Source organism: Falco biarmicus, chromosome 6 (genome assembly GCF_023638135.1).
Source record: "Falco biarmicus isolate bFalBia1 chromosome 6, bFalBia1.pri, whole genome shotgun sequence".
Lineage (NCBI taxonomy): Eukaryota > Metazoa > Chordata > Aves > Falconiformes > Falconidae > Falco > Falco biarmicus.
In genome coordinates, this window is record NC_079293.1 from 57149808 (window position 1) to 57167838 (window position 18031).

At 41.2% G+C, this 18031-nt stretch overlaps 1 protein-coding gene across 3 annotated transcripts in view; it reads left to right on the plus strand.

The window, feature by feature from the left end:
* SOGA3 (SOGA family member 3) overlaps positions 1-18031 on the plus strand; it is a 33772-nt gene that overhangs the window by 14209 nt on the left and 1532 nt on the right. For 2 of the 3 annotated variants that reach the window (XM_056344474.1, XM_056344475.1), the window contains exons 5-6: positions 16145-16216; positions 16851-18026. In XM_056344474.1, the coding sequence (XP_056200449.1) occupies positions 16145-16216; positions 16851-18026 (1248 nt within the window). The remainder of the gene's footprint in view (positions 1-16144; positions 16217-16850; positions 18027-18031) is intronic. The other variant, XM_056344476.1, reaches the window with a different exon arrangement.

Consider the following 18031-nt stretch of genomic DNA (forward strand, 5'->3'; position numbering starts at 1 on the left):
TTTCTGTGTTGGATATCAGCAGCCTTGGATTTGCAAGTTCCCTTGATGGAGTTGTTACTGATACTACATACAGTCTACAGATAAAATCAGAGTCTTTTTAAAGTAAGCTCTATTTTAAAGGGAAAAAAAGTAATGACCATCTTAAAAAAGAAACTGATCAGAACAGGAGCACAGAATAAGGGCTGAACTTCCAAATGCATAGAAACTACATTTCAGAGAAAGGACATGAGTCCCTACATCCTGGTCTCAAGCCAGCACCTGAAACTCTTTTTTTGCTCAGATCACACTTAAAGTTGTCCTGTGCTACAGAATTGCTTCCATTAGTCAAAAACCATATTTGTGAAGTAAGTCAGGCTAAGGAAAGGCCCACATACTGACAAGCGATTGCTAGCACATCCCACGTGATTTTGGCCTGGATCAGCTACCACTGCTTCAGTGCTTGGGCATGATTTGGGGTCTAGCCTGGGTCAGAGCTTATTCCTGATTGACAGTTTGGATGTGGTCCTGCTTGTTTAGAAGGAAACTGTAGGGAAGTTTAGCTGTATTGTCATTGTAGCTGAAAAGAGACTGAATTGTGGAGTGCCAGCTGGCATCAGGTCTTGAGAACGGTCTCTGACCATTTCATTTAAAAAACCCAACAAACAAAAAACTAAGCAAAGGGTCTCTGACTTGGTATGGAGCCAGATGAGATGGCAAATGAGACACAGAACAGCAAGTCCAGTCTGTTGCTATATGTGAATTCCTACTGCTGAGAATTACTGACAAGGGACGATCACCAGTGGTGACAAAGACAACATAACTGGCATGTCCAGTTGTCTGTGGGAGTAATGGACAGTTGGTAGCTGTGGCTTAGGTGGTGGATGGTAACTGGTTACCAGAAAAAATGGCCTGTGAGCATGAACTCACAGTGGGGCAGGCTGGAAGAGACATCTCTGTTGCTACAGACTTCAGGGTATGACCTGCTTGAGATCTAAAGAAGAAAGAAGACCCTTTTATATCTCACTACTGAAGTAGGCAATCTTGCTACTGACTTCAGTAAATGCCCTTTAAAGACAATAGCACATTAACAAATGGAGGAAAGTTTGGGAAATCCAGTATTGCTTGGCTTATATTCAGTCATCTCCTAACCATTTGTTGGCAGTGCTGTTGGTAAGTCTGAGAAGTTTACTTATTTTCTAGGAAAAGACAAAGTTTTTAGAACTCTGTAATGGTCCTCAATCATGGAAGACAAGTTTTTATTTTTGCACTTCCCGATTTCGGTATTTCTTTACTCAAATTGACATTCAAGTGTCCATATACATAATTTAGATATAGTGGTACCTGCTCAAATGAAAGAAAAAGTAGCCAGATAACTTAGAAGTGTACAAATGAGCTCCCTGTTTTAGCTGGCTTTTTGATAGCTGTCATGCTACCTGTCACAGTTGTATCCATAGACCGTACATAATCCACACTGGTTCTTTTGTTCTTTTGCTTAAGTTTTTTAAAATAATATATTATGCTTTTTAAATTCCAACTATAATTTTATTTATGCCCATTTGGTAATTTTTGGCAGGTCTCTGGCATTTTTTGGTAAGACACTGTGTATGATTTGCTTAGTTTCTTAAAGAAAGATTGCAGGATAGAGAGGACAATTTTGACATCTTTGTATTGCTACAAAAGCATGAATGGGAGTATAAAGGTGGGCTGGGATTCTCCAGATTTAGAGGAAATCCAGATGAGTTTGAAAAATTGCTTTCTATCAGCTGGAAGGCTTTATGGAGGCAGAACAGTGACATTTTCTAAGTGCTGAACGAGAGGTGTAGATGCATGTTTTCGTATGGAATCAATATACACCAAATGTCATAATCTTCTTGGAAGTCTCACCAAGGCTTTGATGAATAATAGTAACACATAATTTCTGTCCCTTATACCACTGTGTTCAGTTCACTGCTTAAGTGGACTTGTCCCTTCAAAGAAACATCTGGAAAAAACAGCATTTGCAATGTGCTGATACAGGTCAAAGCTGAGCTTGCTTCTGATTGAAAGGAAAGCTTTTTTTATCTTGTTCATGTGCTCACTGCTGCCTTCAGGGCTGTCTTTCTCATAGTCTTAAATTGAGCTCTTCAGCAACCCCACATGAAACAATTTTCTGTGTTTACGTTCTCTGGTGTTGCTAGCAAGTCTACAGTTGAAAAAAACAGACCATGCTGTAGCCTGGTAGATTTATTAGCTATTCTGCACATAGAATTTCCCAATGAGTCTTTCAGGTGCTGAGCCACACAGCCCTAGGTAGTTTGTCCTGGCTTTAGGAGAGTAAGCAGAAAGTAGCACCATGGAGGTAATCACTGTCCTGTGTTTTGCTGAACTCAGCTGCCAGTGTGAGGAAGGAAAACCATGTCATGTCATAGCACAGATGGCTGTTCTGGAGCACTCCATGGGCCCTCAGGGAGTCACCTCAGTGCATTTTCCAGTGTAAAGGCAGGTGAAAGAGACTGGCAAGACCTCAAATGGGAACACAGACAACAGAGCCATATGCAACAAAACTATCACAGGAATTGCTATATTTATTATTCAATATATTACTCATTTCTTTTTCGGGATGATGGTTCTGAGAAGCTAAGCTAACATAAAGTACCCAGTACATACAGAATCAGAAAAGCCAAGTGAAGCAAGTATAGATTCTTTATGTGCTGCTATACATGATTAATAAGTAGTTCCTGAAGGGGAGATGATACTGCTTGATAAACTAGTATACTAATGGAAAACAGTAGGATGCACAAGATATAGTGCGATACTCTGGGCATTTGATGGGGCTGTAAATCTTGGTCCTTTTCTTTCAAAGCTGTTGCTTAAGCCATCTTTCCCTGCTCCAGCCCCACCCCACCAAGTGTTTGTCTCCAGTGCACTTAAAAGATTATGCAGTGTGGTAGGTCTATAGGTTGCAGCATTGTGAATTTTTGAATGGTCCGTCCCAGCATGCAGGAAATCAAGTATCAAGTGAAGTTGATCCTAGAGGAGTGTAGAGACACTGTCAGAACATACAGGGATGGGGTTAGAAAAGTGAGGACCCACTCAGAACTGAATCTGGTGAGAGATGTTAAAGGGCAACAAGAAGGGCTTGTACAGGTATATCAGCAGTAAAATGAAGACAAGGGAAAATGTGTGCACACTGGGGAATGGTGCAGGGAACTTCTTTCATAACATTCTCAGAGACAAGCTGATGAAGTCTGGGTTAAATAACTGGACAGCAAGGTAGACTGAAAACCGGCTGATGAACTACCAGTTCAAACAGTTGTGATCAGCAGTGCAAAGTCCATCTGGAGGCTGGTGACTAGTGGTGTACCTGTCAGGGAACAGCAAGGGCCAGCTGCTCTGAAGGACTCGGAGCTGGGAGCCAAGCACGGTAATACAGCCCATAGGGCAGGGGCCCCACCAGCCAGGGCGCATTTCAGCAGTACCTGGGCAAAGTGACCAGAAGGAGCCTGGGAACAGCAGCTGGGATCAACCAAGAGTCCAGATCATCTGACAGGTTTGTGGTGTTGAGGCAGGTCTGAGATTAAGCTGGGAAGTCAATCCACAGGTCTAGTGATCATGAGGCAAGTGATGAGGCAAGTGGAAGGTCAAACCATGCAGTCAGGCCACAGATGAGGGTTAAGATCAAGAGGATCCATGGCCATGCCCAGCTATGACAGCTGGATACAGCTCCAACATATTTCAGGCAGGAACTCAGTGCCCATATCGGAGGTTAGGTTGAGCTGGCTCCATGTGCAGGGCTGTAGGCTTAAACCCCTGGTGAAGCTCATCAGGGTAATGAAGGCCTATTAATACACACAGGCCTCTGATAGGACCCCAGGGGTCAACACTTGGCTGATTGTGTTTAACATCTTGGTTACTGACCTGAACAAGGGAGGTGATCCTTTCCCTCTACTCAACACTGGTGACACCACACCCGGAGTGCTGGGCTCCTCAGTGCAAGACAGACATGGACATACTGGAGCAAGGGCTGTGAAGATGATTAAGGGATTAGATCGTGTGTCAAATGAGGTGGGGCTGAGAGAGCTGGGGCTGTTCAGCCTGGAGACATTGGGAAGCCACCAGGGCTGGCTGCTTCCTGCGGGATGGGGAGTTCTGGGGGATAACACAGCTGGCAGGGCAGGGGTGCTGCCAGCCCAGGCCCAGCCCTGCAGTACCCCAGCAGGATGAGCAGGGCAGACCCAGAGATCATGGTCTGGTTCAAACAAGAGTCCAGATTGTCAGGCAGGTTCACGGTGATGTGGCAGGTCTGAGGTAAAGCTGGGAAGCCAGTCCACAGGTGGATCAACAAAGTCCGTAGCTGGGCACAGGAACAATTGGAGTGAGCTGGAGACCAGTACTCCTCTCACATAGCTCAAGCATGACCTGAAGCCCCCTGGGCTGAGCTGAAATGGGGCTCCTGGGCCCATGGGCAGGGTGTGTGTGGAGGCCCCAGGTGATGCTGGTCAGGGTCACTAAGTAAGGCCTGTGGATGCCTTCAAGGCCCTGGCAGGAGAAGAGCCTGTTCTGTGTGTGTGTGTACGTGTGAATCTTATCAATGTGCCTAAATAGGCTAATGCATTAGTCAGGCCAACCAGAGCAGTGACAAATGTTCCTTAGCTGGCTCCCAAGATGAGAACCAGAAAACCAATCTCCCCAAGTGTGTGTATACTGATACACACAATCTGGGGGAAAAAAACAGGAGGAACTGGAGCTCCATGCCCAGTGGGAAAGTTATGATATCATATGAATAACTGAAACATGGTCAGACAAATCACACGACTGGAGGATTGCCATGAATGGCTATTTGTAAAAACAGGCAAGGAAGAGAAGGAGTTGCACTCTATTTTAAGGAGAACCTTGAATGTAGAGATTTCAACTACAGCGGATGTGGAAGCCCTATCAAATGCCTCTTGGGTGAAGTTCAGAGGGGTCATGTCCAAAGGGTATCTTACAGAAGGCATCTGCTACCAATGTCCAAAACAAGACAATGAGGCCAATGAAGCAATACTTGGGTCACTTCAACAAGCATTGGGTCAACAAACCCTAGTTCTTACAGGTAACTTAAACTACCAAGACATTTGTTGGAAGAACAATACAGTAGCTCACATGAACATGACATGTTCACGTCATCCACCAAGTTCTTGGAATGTGTAGAGAACTGCTGCCTCATACAAATGTTAGATGTGCCAACCAGGAGTGAGGCACTACAGGAATTGCTACTCACAAACAAAGAAAACTTGTGTTGTCATACCTTGGTTAGTGATAGCCTTGGCTGCAGTGATTACAATATTTTGGAGTTTGGGATCCTGCAGAGCATACCAAAGGTTAGTACTTTGACAAAGGGTTTAGATTTCAGAAAAGCAAACTTCAGCTCACTCAGAGCTCAGTTGGGGTTCTGTGGGAGGCATCTGTGAAGGATGAAGGAGCTAGCAAGTGCTGGGAGATTTTTCAAGAATGCTTTCCTCAAAGCACAGAAACATTTCGTCCCCTTTAAAGGTAAGGGAAGTAGGTGGAGCAGGAGACCCCCTTGATTTAGCTATGAGCTTCTGAGTCTGCTCAAAGCCAGAAGAGAACATAGCAGAGATGGAAAAGCAGATGAGTACCCATGGAGAACTACAAGGGCATTGCCAGGGTGTGCAAAGTTGTAGTTAGAAAAGCAAAAGCTCAGCTTGAATTGAAATTGGCCATAGATGTCAAAAACTACAAGAGCGTTCTTCAGGTATGTAAACAACAAGCAGAAACAGAAGAAAAATATCAGCCTGCTGTTAAACAGGAGGCATCAATTAGTCACCAACAACCATGAAAAGTCCCAGAAGACTGAAAAAAGGCTAATGTCACCCCCATCTACAAAAAGGGGTTAAAGGAGGATCCAGGAAATTGTAGGCCCATTGGTTTTACTTCAGTCCCTGGGAAAGTTTTGGAATGAATCCTCCTGGGGGCTATCATAAGTCAAATGAAGCATGTGATTGGGAAAAAAAAAAGCCAGCATGGATTCACAAAGTTGACTCAGCTCCGAGCAGGGGGCTAGATCTCCAGAGGTCCCTTTAAGGCTCAACTGATCTGTACTTGTTAATAGCAAGTAGAATCTAATTTCTTATTTTGCAGCAGAGCATACAGGGGTTAGACAAGGCCACTTTTGGAAGGATAAAAATGAAACGGTTTCCAGGTTATTTCTGTTAAACAGGGAGGGTTCAGGGTCTGTCCAAGCTGTTTTTCTTCTCAGGCAAAATACAGTGAGTGAACAGGAGGTCAGAGGTAGGTACCTGCTATCAAGCAGGGTGTTGTGTTCAGTGCAATATAGCTGTACATGTTTGTGTGTCTGTGTGCAAAGTACTAAACCTCCATTAGGCAAATACTCGCATGAAGTAAGGGGAGTATTGATAAAAAAACAAAGCACAACATGATACAGTGGTGGGGATTACTGCCCAACAAATGGCTTCTGTGGCTAGTGTGGACAGGAGTAGAGACTGTACATGACTGTGCAAGGCAGCTGGCTGATTCTTCATTGACTACCAGTGTGCTGGTTGTGCTCTACCTCTGAGCTTCTCTGAAGTATATATGCTACACTGCAGAGAGCAGAATGGCACATTTTGAGCCACCTTCGTCTTTCAGACCCTCTTATTTACACACATATATAGCCATATTCTATGTCTATACTACTGCATATTACATAGAGATTAATCACTTACCTGGGTGTTCTCCCTGTTATAGGGTGTGCTGGATGCTGGGGTCAGCCCAGCTGCTCTTCTGAATTGCGTGGAATCAATAATGCTAGCTAGGAACAAGAGCACCTGGCTTTTGATGTTTTTTCCACTACAACCTGGAGATTTATTTTTCAATTACTGCAGTGTTCGTATTATCAAGAAATGTTCCCCACCCCTGGCATTTTAGCAGATTCAGGTTTTGATAACACTCCATAGTTAAGAGTTCCAAGCACGGCATTTCATATATTGAAGTAAAGGGCAGTGGATTAACCTTTAAATGTGCATGTGCGCTTTTCTGAAGTGCTTGTTTCTGCTGAGATGTTTTGACATATTATGTAATTTTTTCTCCCCATTGCTTGTATTAACAACAGCATATATCAAGATGTGTAGAATGAGACCTGTTCTGCTTTGTCTGATCCTAGTTGTATGATTGGCTTAATTGACTTTGGCTATCTCAGCAATGAATCCAGGTTAGGATAATAAGTAAGTTCTTTGCTTAGGTCACAGATGAGTACTTAGAAGGTATTTGGTATTTGCCATGCATCTGTTTCCATCAGCGTTGCTTGTCATGAGAGGCTTCTACATCCCTGTAAAGCATGACTGAAGATGACATCCAACTGGCCTAATTACAAAGAGTGTTTTATATTACAGTCTTGGCTGAACTATTTTAATTTTTACAGACGCTAGCAGTTTAGATTTTTGATTAAATGATTAATTAGAAGCACCAGTAACAGCGCCCCAGAAAGGGTTTTGAACTGGAACATTGCCTTGACAGTACATATAGATACACTCAAAGGTTCGTTTTTCTTGTGGTGCGCTTCTAGTATTGTTGCAGAGTTCCTGTATGTTGGCCAGGTTTCATGCATTCAGAAATTACGAGGCCAGAACAAAACAATCAACGTGTCTGGCCTCCTGAATAACATGGGCTGTAAACCACCCCTAGCTATTTTATTTAACTTATGTCTACTTTTCAGAAAAGGGTGCTGGTTTGTGTTAAAAATCGACAGCTAAGAACAGTCTACCACAACTTTTCCTGAACTGCCCTAGGAACAGTTAAAAATTTGCACCTCTCTTCTCATCTGAATTTCCTGAAAACTAGTTATCAGCCAGGAAATGTATGTTATTACCATGCTACATTCAAGAGTCCATCATTAATACTGTCATGGTGTGTTGTTGGTGTTTTTTTGTTTTTTTTTTTTTTTAAATATCTGCATGCTTAGGGTTGATATCATTTAGCTATCTAAAACTTAAGCATTTAACCTAAGTTAGAAATTTGACCTCCCTCAAAGGAGAAAGATGGGCACTACTTGGAATTGATTCATTCCACTTGTCTGGGGGTGGTTTGACTCCATGCAGAGGCACATCCCTTTCTAGATATTGCACAGTGAACCTCAGTTTTGACGTCTACATCCTAGGAATAAATTAAGCTTTTTGGTCACAAAATTACACATGGACAGACATTATTCTCTATGATCCTTTAGTCTTTTTTTAGAGATGTGGCTTTTAAAGACATTGTTCTCTATTCTCTAGGCTGTTTTCCTGTTGTCTTAGCATAGCTTTTAATCCTTGTTTTTTACATGTGTATCTTCATATTTAGTCATATAAAAACAGATATTATTTGATTGCACCAAGGTTTGTAGCAATGGCTATCCTTTTCAGTGTTTAACATTTCTCCTACCTTTACTCTGTCTGCAATCTTTATCCAATATTATTTTATGTTTTTTCCAGGCAGCAGCAGCAAGATATGTCAATTAGTGTAGGACCAAGAACTGATGCATGCATAGCCCCATTAGGACTGATGTAGCATTAATTTGCAGGTGATTTGCTGGTTCAGTGACATTTATGATAAATGCTGAAGAGTGGGATGTTTGTTCATAATAGCTAGTTAAAAATGCATTCCAGTAATCAAGTATTTATAATGAGCTGAAGACCGTAGACTTCGTTTCAGAATGAGATTTTCACATTTCTAGCAAAGGGAACCTTTAAATAACAGTCTTAAGTCAATCTCTGCATGAAGGTTTTAAATCAGCCTGAGAGCTGCAGCCCCTTCCCTTGCTGGGAATAAGCATTTCCCTTAAGAACCTGAGCAAGTGTCATTTAGAGGGAAGAGTCATCATTTCGGAGGATAAGGAAGAGGGATCAGTCACAGGTCTTCTGAGCCTTTTGTAGTCAGTGAAGCTGCTGGACTCTTTGTTCCTGTTCCCGCTGCAATATTCTGCTTCCCTTCATCTCCATCTTTGCATAGTTGAAGTACCAGGAAAAGCACTGGCTGCAGGCTCATGGGAGAGCAGGCTGGTGCCAGAGTGAGAAAAGTAAATGTCCAAACTGCTAGAATGTCTTCCTTCCATTTTAGCTTCTAACTTCCGTGGTTTATTTTTCCAGAGCACCTTCTTCACATGAGCTGTTCAATAAAGTTTAGGTTAAAACTTTGATTTAATTTGGGGCAGGATCACACTGGCATAACTTCAGAGCACTGCAGATTCTGGTCCTCTGTTTTCAATAACCTAAGTTCCCAAACACCTTTGAAACTTCCCCATATGTTATATTACAGAAAATATTTTCCAGCCAATTTACAAACAGCTAGCTTTACAATAGAACCTTCCCAAGTCAACACAGACAAAAGAAGAGATGAAAAGTAACAGGCGACCATTCCTTGTAGTCAAGAGGACAAAGTGGTGATTGCTGACATGTGAGATGGATTTCTTTCTCCTGTTAACTGTAAACCTGGTCACTGCTCAGGCTTCTAGACCAAGGCAGATTTCAGATCTTTTCCTACATTAATTCATCTTAAATCTTTGCATCCTCTCAAATGAACTCTAAAATCTGATGTTTTGGTGAGATGTCCCTGTAACTGGAGCTGTTGTCAGAGGTGCAAAGTCTCATAGGGCAAGCTGCAAAGCTCCTTTCTCTGCTGTGTGCCTACAAACCTACACAGATGTGCATGTTCTTGATGCCATCCTACCTATGAAGCCAGGTGAGGGACTCTTAAGAGGTGTCTGTGCCTTTAATACAACTGTTCACGATGAAATGAGCTTGAACATAAATGTACATGTGTGATCAGCCCACAACTTTGCAGAACTGGCTTTGAATAAATTTCCATTGAGCAGTGTAGAGGTGCACTCTAAGATATGAATCATTCTTATGTTCCTTCTCATTACTATTTGCAGGCTAACCTTTGTTGTTGGGATATGGGTACTATGCTTTGGTTTATATAAAGGCATTTTTGTAACCAAGACAATGAACCTTATCTGGTTGCGTGCACTTCTCTGTTCTCGAGAAAATTTATTTGGAATCTCTTCTAAGAGGAATGAAAATCTCTACATGTGATAATAGGTGTGAGAAAAAACTTTTATATTTGGCAAAATCTGCTATGTACTTAGTTCATAATTGCTATATCCATGTCTGTGTCTGTGATTATTGCTGTTGTTATGTGGTGGTGTTTTGAACTATGTTGACATACTGTCTGTCATACTGATGGTCCCAAATAAGGGCTGGGACAGTGTGTTATACTAGGCTTTGTGCACACCCTGACAAAAAGACTGTCTTCTCCCAAAAAAGACAAATAGCTGAGCTGACAAATAAACAGCAACTTAGGATGCCCTAGGAAATTGGTTTAACTAATGTTAGTATGCAACAAAACACCTTATTCCTGCATTTTCACTCCAAAATATTCATGGTGTTCTGAGATTTGCTTTTGCATTTCAGGATTAGGGAGCTGCGTGTAAGCTGACTGTGATTTCTGCATCTGTAAACCTAGCTGGATAGTGCTGGGGAGCTAAGCATGTCTAGCTCTTCTGTCTTTTGAAAGGTTCAAATGGCAGGAAACTCATCCTCTTTAAAGAAGTTGCTTCCACTATTTTATGATGTCTTGGTGGATGAAGGAGTGTATAATCACAGAAAGCAAAGTATACAGATTTGGCCAGCTATTCAACCAGGCCATATGGAGAACTTTGAAAAGGCAGCTTTCATCTTCTGCTGCTCAGGACTTTTTTCAAATAAGAAAAAAATGGAAGCAAATGTAAAGGAAGCATAAATGTGCTGCTTCATTTTATGCATTGCAAAGAATGCTTTTACCTGATTATATCACATAGTTATTATTTGCTCTAGCAATGTGGTTTTGGTTCAAAATGCAAAAGGTTTCTACAGGTAAAGTACAAATATTGTGCATCTTTTTCTCCCCTTTTATTTTTTTTTCCCTCCTTTAATTGGCAAATGGATAATGGTAAAGAATCTGAAAATGGTAACTGAAGTAACTCCTAAATAAATGCAAACGAAATAATACAAATATTGGAGGGTAGCTCCTCTTTTCTCTTCTACAATATGAAGACATTCAAAAGACTCCGTAAGAACTATTTTTCTCTCCATGGTGAAGTAGTAAAGATTGCTTTAATTCTGTATCATTCCTCAGTAATTATTTTCAAATATGCCAGTTTTAATATGAAGAAAGCATTGCTAGAGCTGGTAGGGATATGCTTGGTGTTTGCTTCATGCATAGGGGTGCTGTGCTTCTTTGTGTTTCACGTATCCCCTGCTTTTTGTTTTCTGCTTTAATTTTGCAAGAAATCAGAACAATGAACTACTGAGGACTCCTCCATCCCACGAAGTGGGGTGGGAGGAGTAAAGGGAGTAAAGTGTATCACTCTATATACTTGTGCCAGTGACAGACAATGACAGTGTCTTGAGTTGGTTACTGGCAAATTGCACTGACTGAGCCGCATAATAAGAGAGATATTTTTAAGAAGTTTTTTTTTTAGAAGAATATGCATTTTCAATTTGCCAGCATGGATAGTGTCCATTGAGTTTTTACTACATAGTTTAATACATTGAATTTGAGTTGGTGGCAGTAAACAAAAAAAAATATCTGTGTTGTGTCTGTTTTGATCCAGCTCCATGAGCTGCCAACTGTATTGACTGAAGGGAAAAAATGCAAAGAGTCTTAGGGCAAAATTCCATATCCCTTGTCATAGTCACTCTGTGCCAGACAGAGACAAGTTTATGCAACCCCAGAGTTGTTCAATATATAGTGATTTTTCAAGACTATAAAGATGGTGTTAGGTTTGCTCTGATTTTTTAAAGCTCTGCAGACCTGTCACAGTAGTTGGGAGGCAGCTAACAGTAACTACAGCACAGTTGTGTGCAGGTGAGAAGATTCAGTTACAGCTGTGGAGATTAAAGAAGCTGCACACCCTTTGCCTTAGCCTACTGTGTGAGGAGGGATAAGGGCTCTTATGGGGGCTCTGGTGCAGCCATGAATCAATCCCTTTACATGTCAGGAATTCCTCTTGTGGTTGTCTACATTGATTTTTAAATCATACAACCCCAGCTCAGGCTTGAAATAATCAAACCTAAGTGTCTTGAAAAATCTTGGTAAGTTTTGCTTAGGGCTTCTTTATTAATTGCTGAGAGATTTTGTAGCTTTGGATCAGGTAGGGAGAATTTGAGTTCAGTGAGTAAGAAAGCTGTAAAATGGAGTGTGATGCTATTATTTCTGTATTGTGCTACTCTCAGAGTAGATTTCAGGTCTTTTTACACTTGAGAAGCACTGAGCATCCCAGGTGATGTTAGGACTATACATTTGGCTTGCAGTTTAGGGCTGGCAAGAGAAGGATTATACCATCTGGTCTTAAGAAGTGCTTAGCATCTCCAGCAAGACATTGGATAAACTCCAGTGAAAGTCACTGGAGAATGATGCTGCTTAGCATCTCTACAGAATTGCCCGTTGCATGTGATCTAGTGTGCATATAATATGAATGTTATCTGTCGTCTTATCTAGACTGTGGAAGCTTCTCAGCATTGCCAGAACACACATGCAGCCCCACGTGTGCTGGCTACAGTGAATGCTAGAATAGTGAGGTCAAACCCAGTTTTACCTCCTAGACTTTCAGAGGTAAGCAGAGATTACACAACATAATGATACATGCCCCAGTTGCTGGTCTTATTATTCCCAGTGCTGTTGAAATATTTCATTAGTACTTGAGCAGTTTAACAAACTCCCCATTGTAGAAACAGTGTCATGTGCATTTTTTTGCTTATTCTTTTCTTCTGCAGATGGGTAACTTGGTTCAAGGTTATTAAAACTGTAACACTATCTGGTAAGCATTGCTGATCAGGTAATGCAAAAGCAGTCTTACGTTTCTTACTTTACATTTGTCTTTTTTTAACTCATAATCATTAAACTAAGTGAACTGGTTATGAGTTTTAAGATTGTATGGAAGAAAAATTATCTGAGCCCCCAAATTATCCTTCAGAACAAACTCTCAAAACCAATTCTAGAATTTGAGGGATTTTTCTGCTACAGTTGTGAAAACAGCAGAGGTGACTCTTAGTGGCACTATAGTATGCTTTACGGTACCTTGTGACATGGGGAAAGGATCAGCAAGCCGTCAATTATACTAAAAGGTCATCTAACACAAAATTTTTTGAACAAACAAGTTTTATATATGAAGGTGGCTGAATAACTCACTCTGTCTAACATTTGTTAGACTGTCAAAACAAGCAACATGCAGATAGTTTTAATAGCGTCCAATCGCAGAGATCATATGAAGACCCACTTGCAGGAGTCTGGGTTGCTATTTGTGTTTTTGCCATTTGATTTTTTTTTTCCTTTTTGCATTTTGCTTTGATGAATTTATTTTCATTAGCAGCAATAAATTATTTGATGATGAAAATTGGATTGGAAGAGTGGACTAGTACAAGGCTTGAGAGAAATCATAGAAAGAGTAGCCACTGTAAATTGTGAAATGTACCTCTGGAAAAAACTCAAAAATTTATTATTTATAGGCAGATATATTGCTTGATATGTGGCATTCTTTGTTCAGTGTAAGTATTGCCTTGGTGCCCTAACGTGTTGTTATGGGACACTGTGATTTTGCAGATGTCATCTGTCAGCCGAGATGAGCAAGTGAGATCTTAACCTCTAGTGATCAGAAATCATCTCATGGTGTTTTTCACAAGAAAAGAGATCATACCAATTCCAGCTGGGCCTAATCCACTTACCCAAATCATCCTGCGAATTGAATTATGCATGTTCTTCATTGCTTTCTGCTATAAAATTTTGCTGCTAAACACCATCATTTCATTGTTGAGTAATACAAGCTCCATGAATGGTTTGTTGTAATTTGTATAGAGCAGAACAGAAAGTAGTGCCTAGTCATTGCATAGCCACAACTATTGTTGTAATTAAAATGTTGCTATGCTGACTACCAAAAGGTACACAGAAAGTAGAAAGGAAAAAATGAGATGTTTTGCTTTATGTCAAACTTAGAAAAATACTTGTGTCCTGGGAGAGTTTTTTATATGTCTTGTATCTTATTCCAAGTTTTAGGGTAAACAGGAAGTTGCAGCTCAACGTTTCAGAACCTCATTATATCTGAAGAGATGCTGAGCTTGGCGGGGTGAATAGAAGGCATTTAGATAGTCAAGCAGAAATACAGATTAACTGTCCCTTAGTTATTTTATCTGTGGGTGGTATTGGCAGAATACTGGAGCAAAGAGAAGGTTGCAGTGCTAACTGATTTGAAAAGGTTTTTTTCAGAGTGGTAATACATAGTGGTATAATTAATGGTAATACAGAGGAGGAAGCTGCTCCTCTGAAAGTTTAATGCTTTATAAATTTGCCAATTCAAAAAGAAAAACAACAAATAAACCTCCACATGCATATACTATTTCTGCAATAGGATAACTGATGGGTGACCCTGGAGAAGAATAATATTGTTTGTTTGTAGAATGGATCCTAAAGTTGTTGTCTTTATAGTTGAATTAACTTACTTTTTCCCTTTAAATATTTTTTGTGTCTTTTCTGGATTCTTTTATAAGCCTGTGATTCACAGCTATCTAGTTATCACAGCTAATCATCTTTGATTTGTTTTATTGTTTTGTCTACTGAGAGCATTCAATGTTTCTGCAAGAGACATAAAAATTTTCATTTTGGCTCTTGGTGGACCCATCTGTGAATTTTAATTCTGATTCTGAACCTGAATCATTTTTCTTTATTCTTGCATAACTCTATAGTAGATTTGAGCAAAAAGCCGCCTGAGAAATCATCTCTTGTGTTTCCTCAGATTCATATGTGAGTCATTTCTATGGTGTTAACTTTTCCTTTGGAATGAGCAGTCCAGGAGCATAGTATTTGTTATGGGGGTGATCTGCACAAGAGACCAATTGGTACCAGCAGGCGAATAGTGCGCAGGATTATTGTGTACAGCATACTCACCCACTGTACTCTGCTCCTTGAGGATAATCAACATATTTTAACTCCCACTGTATGGAACTGGATGGCTTTTAGATGCAGTGGATAATCCCCTGGCTGGTGCAGGGAGATGCATGTTTCTCAGTGGCACAAAAGATCCTTCTACCAGAGAATAATCTCAGAGGGAGACGGTGTTGCTTCTACTACTACATTTTACCTGGGGAACATGAAAACTGGGAACAGCTGCAAGTGGGATGTTATGCATTAATGTATTCTCTCACTCACTTTCCTCTCTCCTGCTGTTTTCTTGATGATCTGTGTTGAGTGTTGACAGTGGGATAGTTGCAGTTGTTCTCCGCGGCTACTGCTTGCCCACGAATAAACTTTCTACTGTTAGTAATTATGAGATTTTTCCTGCTTATGGTAATAGGCTTCAGTCCCAGTGCATCCTGCTCTAAAAACAGGAGTTTCTTTTCTGCTTGCCTGGGCTATGTAGCAGAGGAGAAGAAACCAAAGAAGCTTGCTTATATGGTGGTTCATACATGTGTTTGTGTGGTGCTGTTCTTAAGCTAATATGCTTTGTTTCTCACTAGGAGGACTTTGTAGTCCAAGCAGATTTAAATTCTATTTACTTGAATGTGTTCTGAAAACAGAAGAAACCTAGTGACCAGATCTATGTTTGAGTTTGTCTGTTCAGAGTTTATCTACAGCGTGTACCTGCAGAGGTGTGACCACAATACACAGTGAGCTTGAAGCCTGTGGGTGGGACACAGAGAAAGGTGTGCTTGTAGATGTACGCTCACGTCAGCTGATGGGATCTCAGTGACACTGTTTCATGTAGCTTGCCTACCATGAAGGCTAAAGCTACGTGTCTGGCTAGATGCATCTTTAAGTGCCTTGCCTCATTAGGGTTAATATCAAATGAGCAAGCTGCTTGCCTCAGCTTTCCTATCTGTAAGTTGCTGCTTGGGATACCTGCTTTCTTACCTCTCGTATCATGTGTTAAACATTCAGTATGCACTAGTCTCAAAATGTGTTGAATAAAAAAGGTAACAGACTGGTTAAATGAATACTTGTATAGCATTGCTGTGTCACTTTTGGGCAGCTGTGTCTCCCCTCTGTATTTGGTTTCTCAAGGATTACAAGAAATTAATTGCCTTTATATTTGCATTTGACTTGCTGTGTCTTAAAATGAATGAAATATGACTTATATACCTCTTCAGTGAAATATTCAGTGCATCTCATCTTGTTGCTGCAGCAATCACTGAAAAGAAGAGGGAGCAAAGACCTGCCAAAATCAGAAAAAAAGTCACAGCAGACACCAACAGAGGTATGTTGCAGTGACTGTAGCTTGGATTCTCATGTGGAGGCTTCAGGGACGCTATGGAAATGATGTACATGATTTGTAGATTCGCACTTTGCCTTCTTGTTTGCTTTGCACTTTGTTTTTCTCTATGCTTTAAAACGGAGAGCTCTTACCCCACATCTGCCATCAGACAACACTATGTCAAGGACCACCTAAAAAACTGCTGGTGCTGCAATAGAACCCACCAGCTTTTGTGCATCCTATATTTTAGGCAAAATAAGTAAATGGGAGCACCAGTGAAACAAGCTTATAGGCGCTTTGATTGCTGACCTCAGGATTTTTGAATACTGTAAGGTCTATTACAGCGTTGCAAAGCTAGAAAAGGTAAGGATTTTTTTACAAGCCCCATGCCCCTCCACAATGTATTTTCTGGGGACTGTGCAAAATTTAGTCACAAGAAAAATAGTTTTTCCCCCCTCTTTTAGGCATTTATCTCTCTCTTTCATTTATTGATCAGTGAAAAAATGATTGCAGGAAAATCTCTTAGCATCTAAAGCTATGTACCTGTGATTGTTAATCTTGCAATTTAAGACCATCCACTGGAGGTCTCCTGTTTTACATCAAGTTTCTTCAAATTTTACTTTTTGCTTTTTCTAAGGAGGACAATGAAGACCTGAAATGTCAGCTACAGTTTGTCAAAGAAGAAGCAGCCTTGATGAGGAAGAAAATGGCTAAAATCGATAAAGAGAAAGACAGATTTGAACATGAGCTGCAAAAATACAGGTCGTTTTATGGAGATTTGGACAGTCCCTTGCCAAAAGGTGAAGCAGGTGGGCCACCTACCACAAGAGAAGCTGAACTCAAGCTTCGATTGAGACTTGTGGAGGAGGAAGCTAACATTCTTGGGAGGAAAATAGTGGAGCTAGAAGTAGAAAACAGAGGACTGAAAGCAGAGCTTGATGATTTAAGAGGCGATGATTTCTCAGGGACTGCTAACCCACTCCTGGGAGAGCAGAGTGAATCCCTGTCAGAATTACGACAGCATTTGCAGCTAGTAGAAGATGAAACAGAATTGCTGAGGAGAAATCTAGCCGATTTGGAAGAACAAAACAAGCGTGTAACAGCTGAACTGAACAAATACAAGTACAAATCTGGGGCCCATGAGAGCTCTAGGCACCATGACAATGCCAAGACAGAAGCATTACAGGAGGAGCTAAAAGCTGCACGAATGCAGATCAACGAGCTGAGTGGCAAAGTCATGCAACTCCAGTATGAGAACAGAGTCTTAATGTCCAACATGCAACGCTATGACCTGGCCTCTCATCTTGGGATCCGTGGCAGTCCCAGAGACAGTGATGCAGAAAGTGATGCAGGCAAAAAAGAGAGCGATGATGATTCCCGCCCCCCTCACCGCAAAAGGGAAGGCCCCATCGGTGGGGAAAGCGACTCCGAAGAGGTACGCAACATTCGGTGCCTGACACCCACGAGGTCTTTTTATCCAACACCATCTGGGTGGCAGAAAAGCTTCACTGACAGGCAGCAGATGAAGGACATTCGCTCTGAAGCTGAGCGGCTGGGCAAGACAATAGATCGCTTAATTTCTGACACGAGCACTATCATAACAGAGGCAAGAATTTATGTAGCTAATGGAGACCTCTTTGGACTGATGGATGAGGAAGATGATGGGAGCAGAATACGTGAGCATGAGCTTCTTTACCGGATCAATGCACAGATGAAGGCCTTCAGGAAAGAGCTCCAGGCTTTCATCGACAGACTTGAAGTTCCAAAGTCTTCGGACGATCGAAGTGCAGATGAACCTTTGTCAGTGAGTCAGGTAGA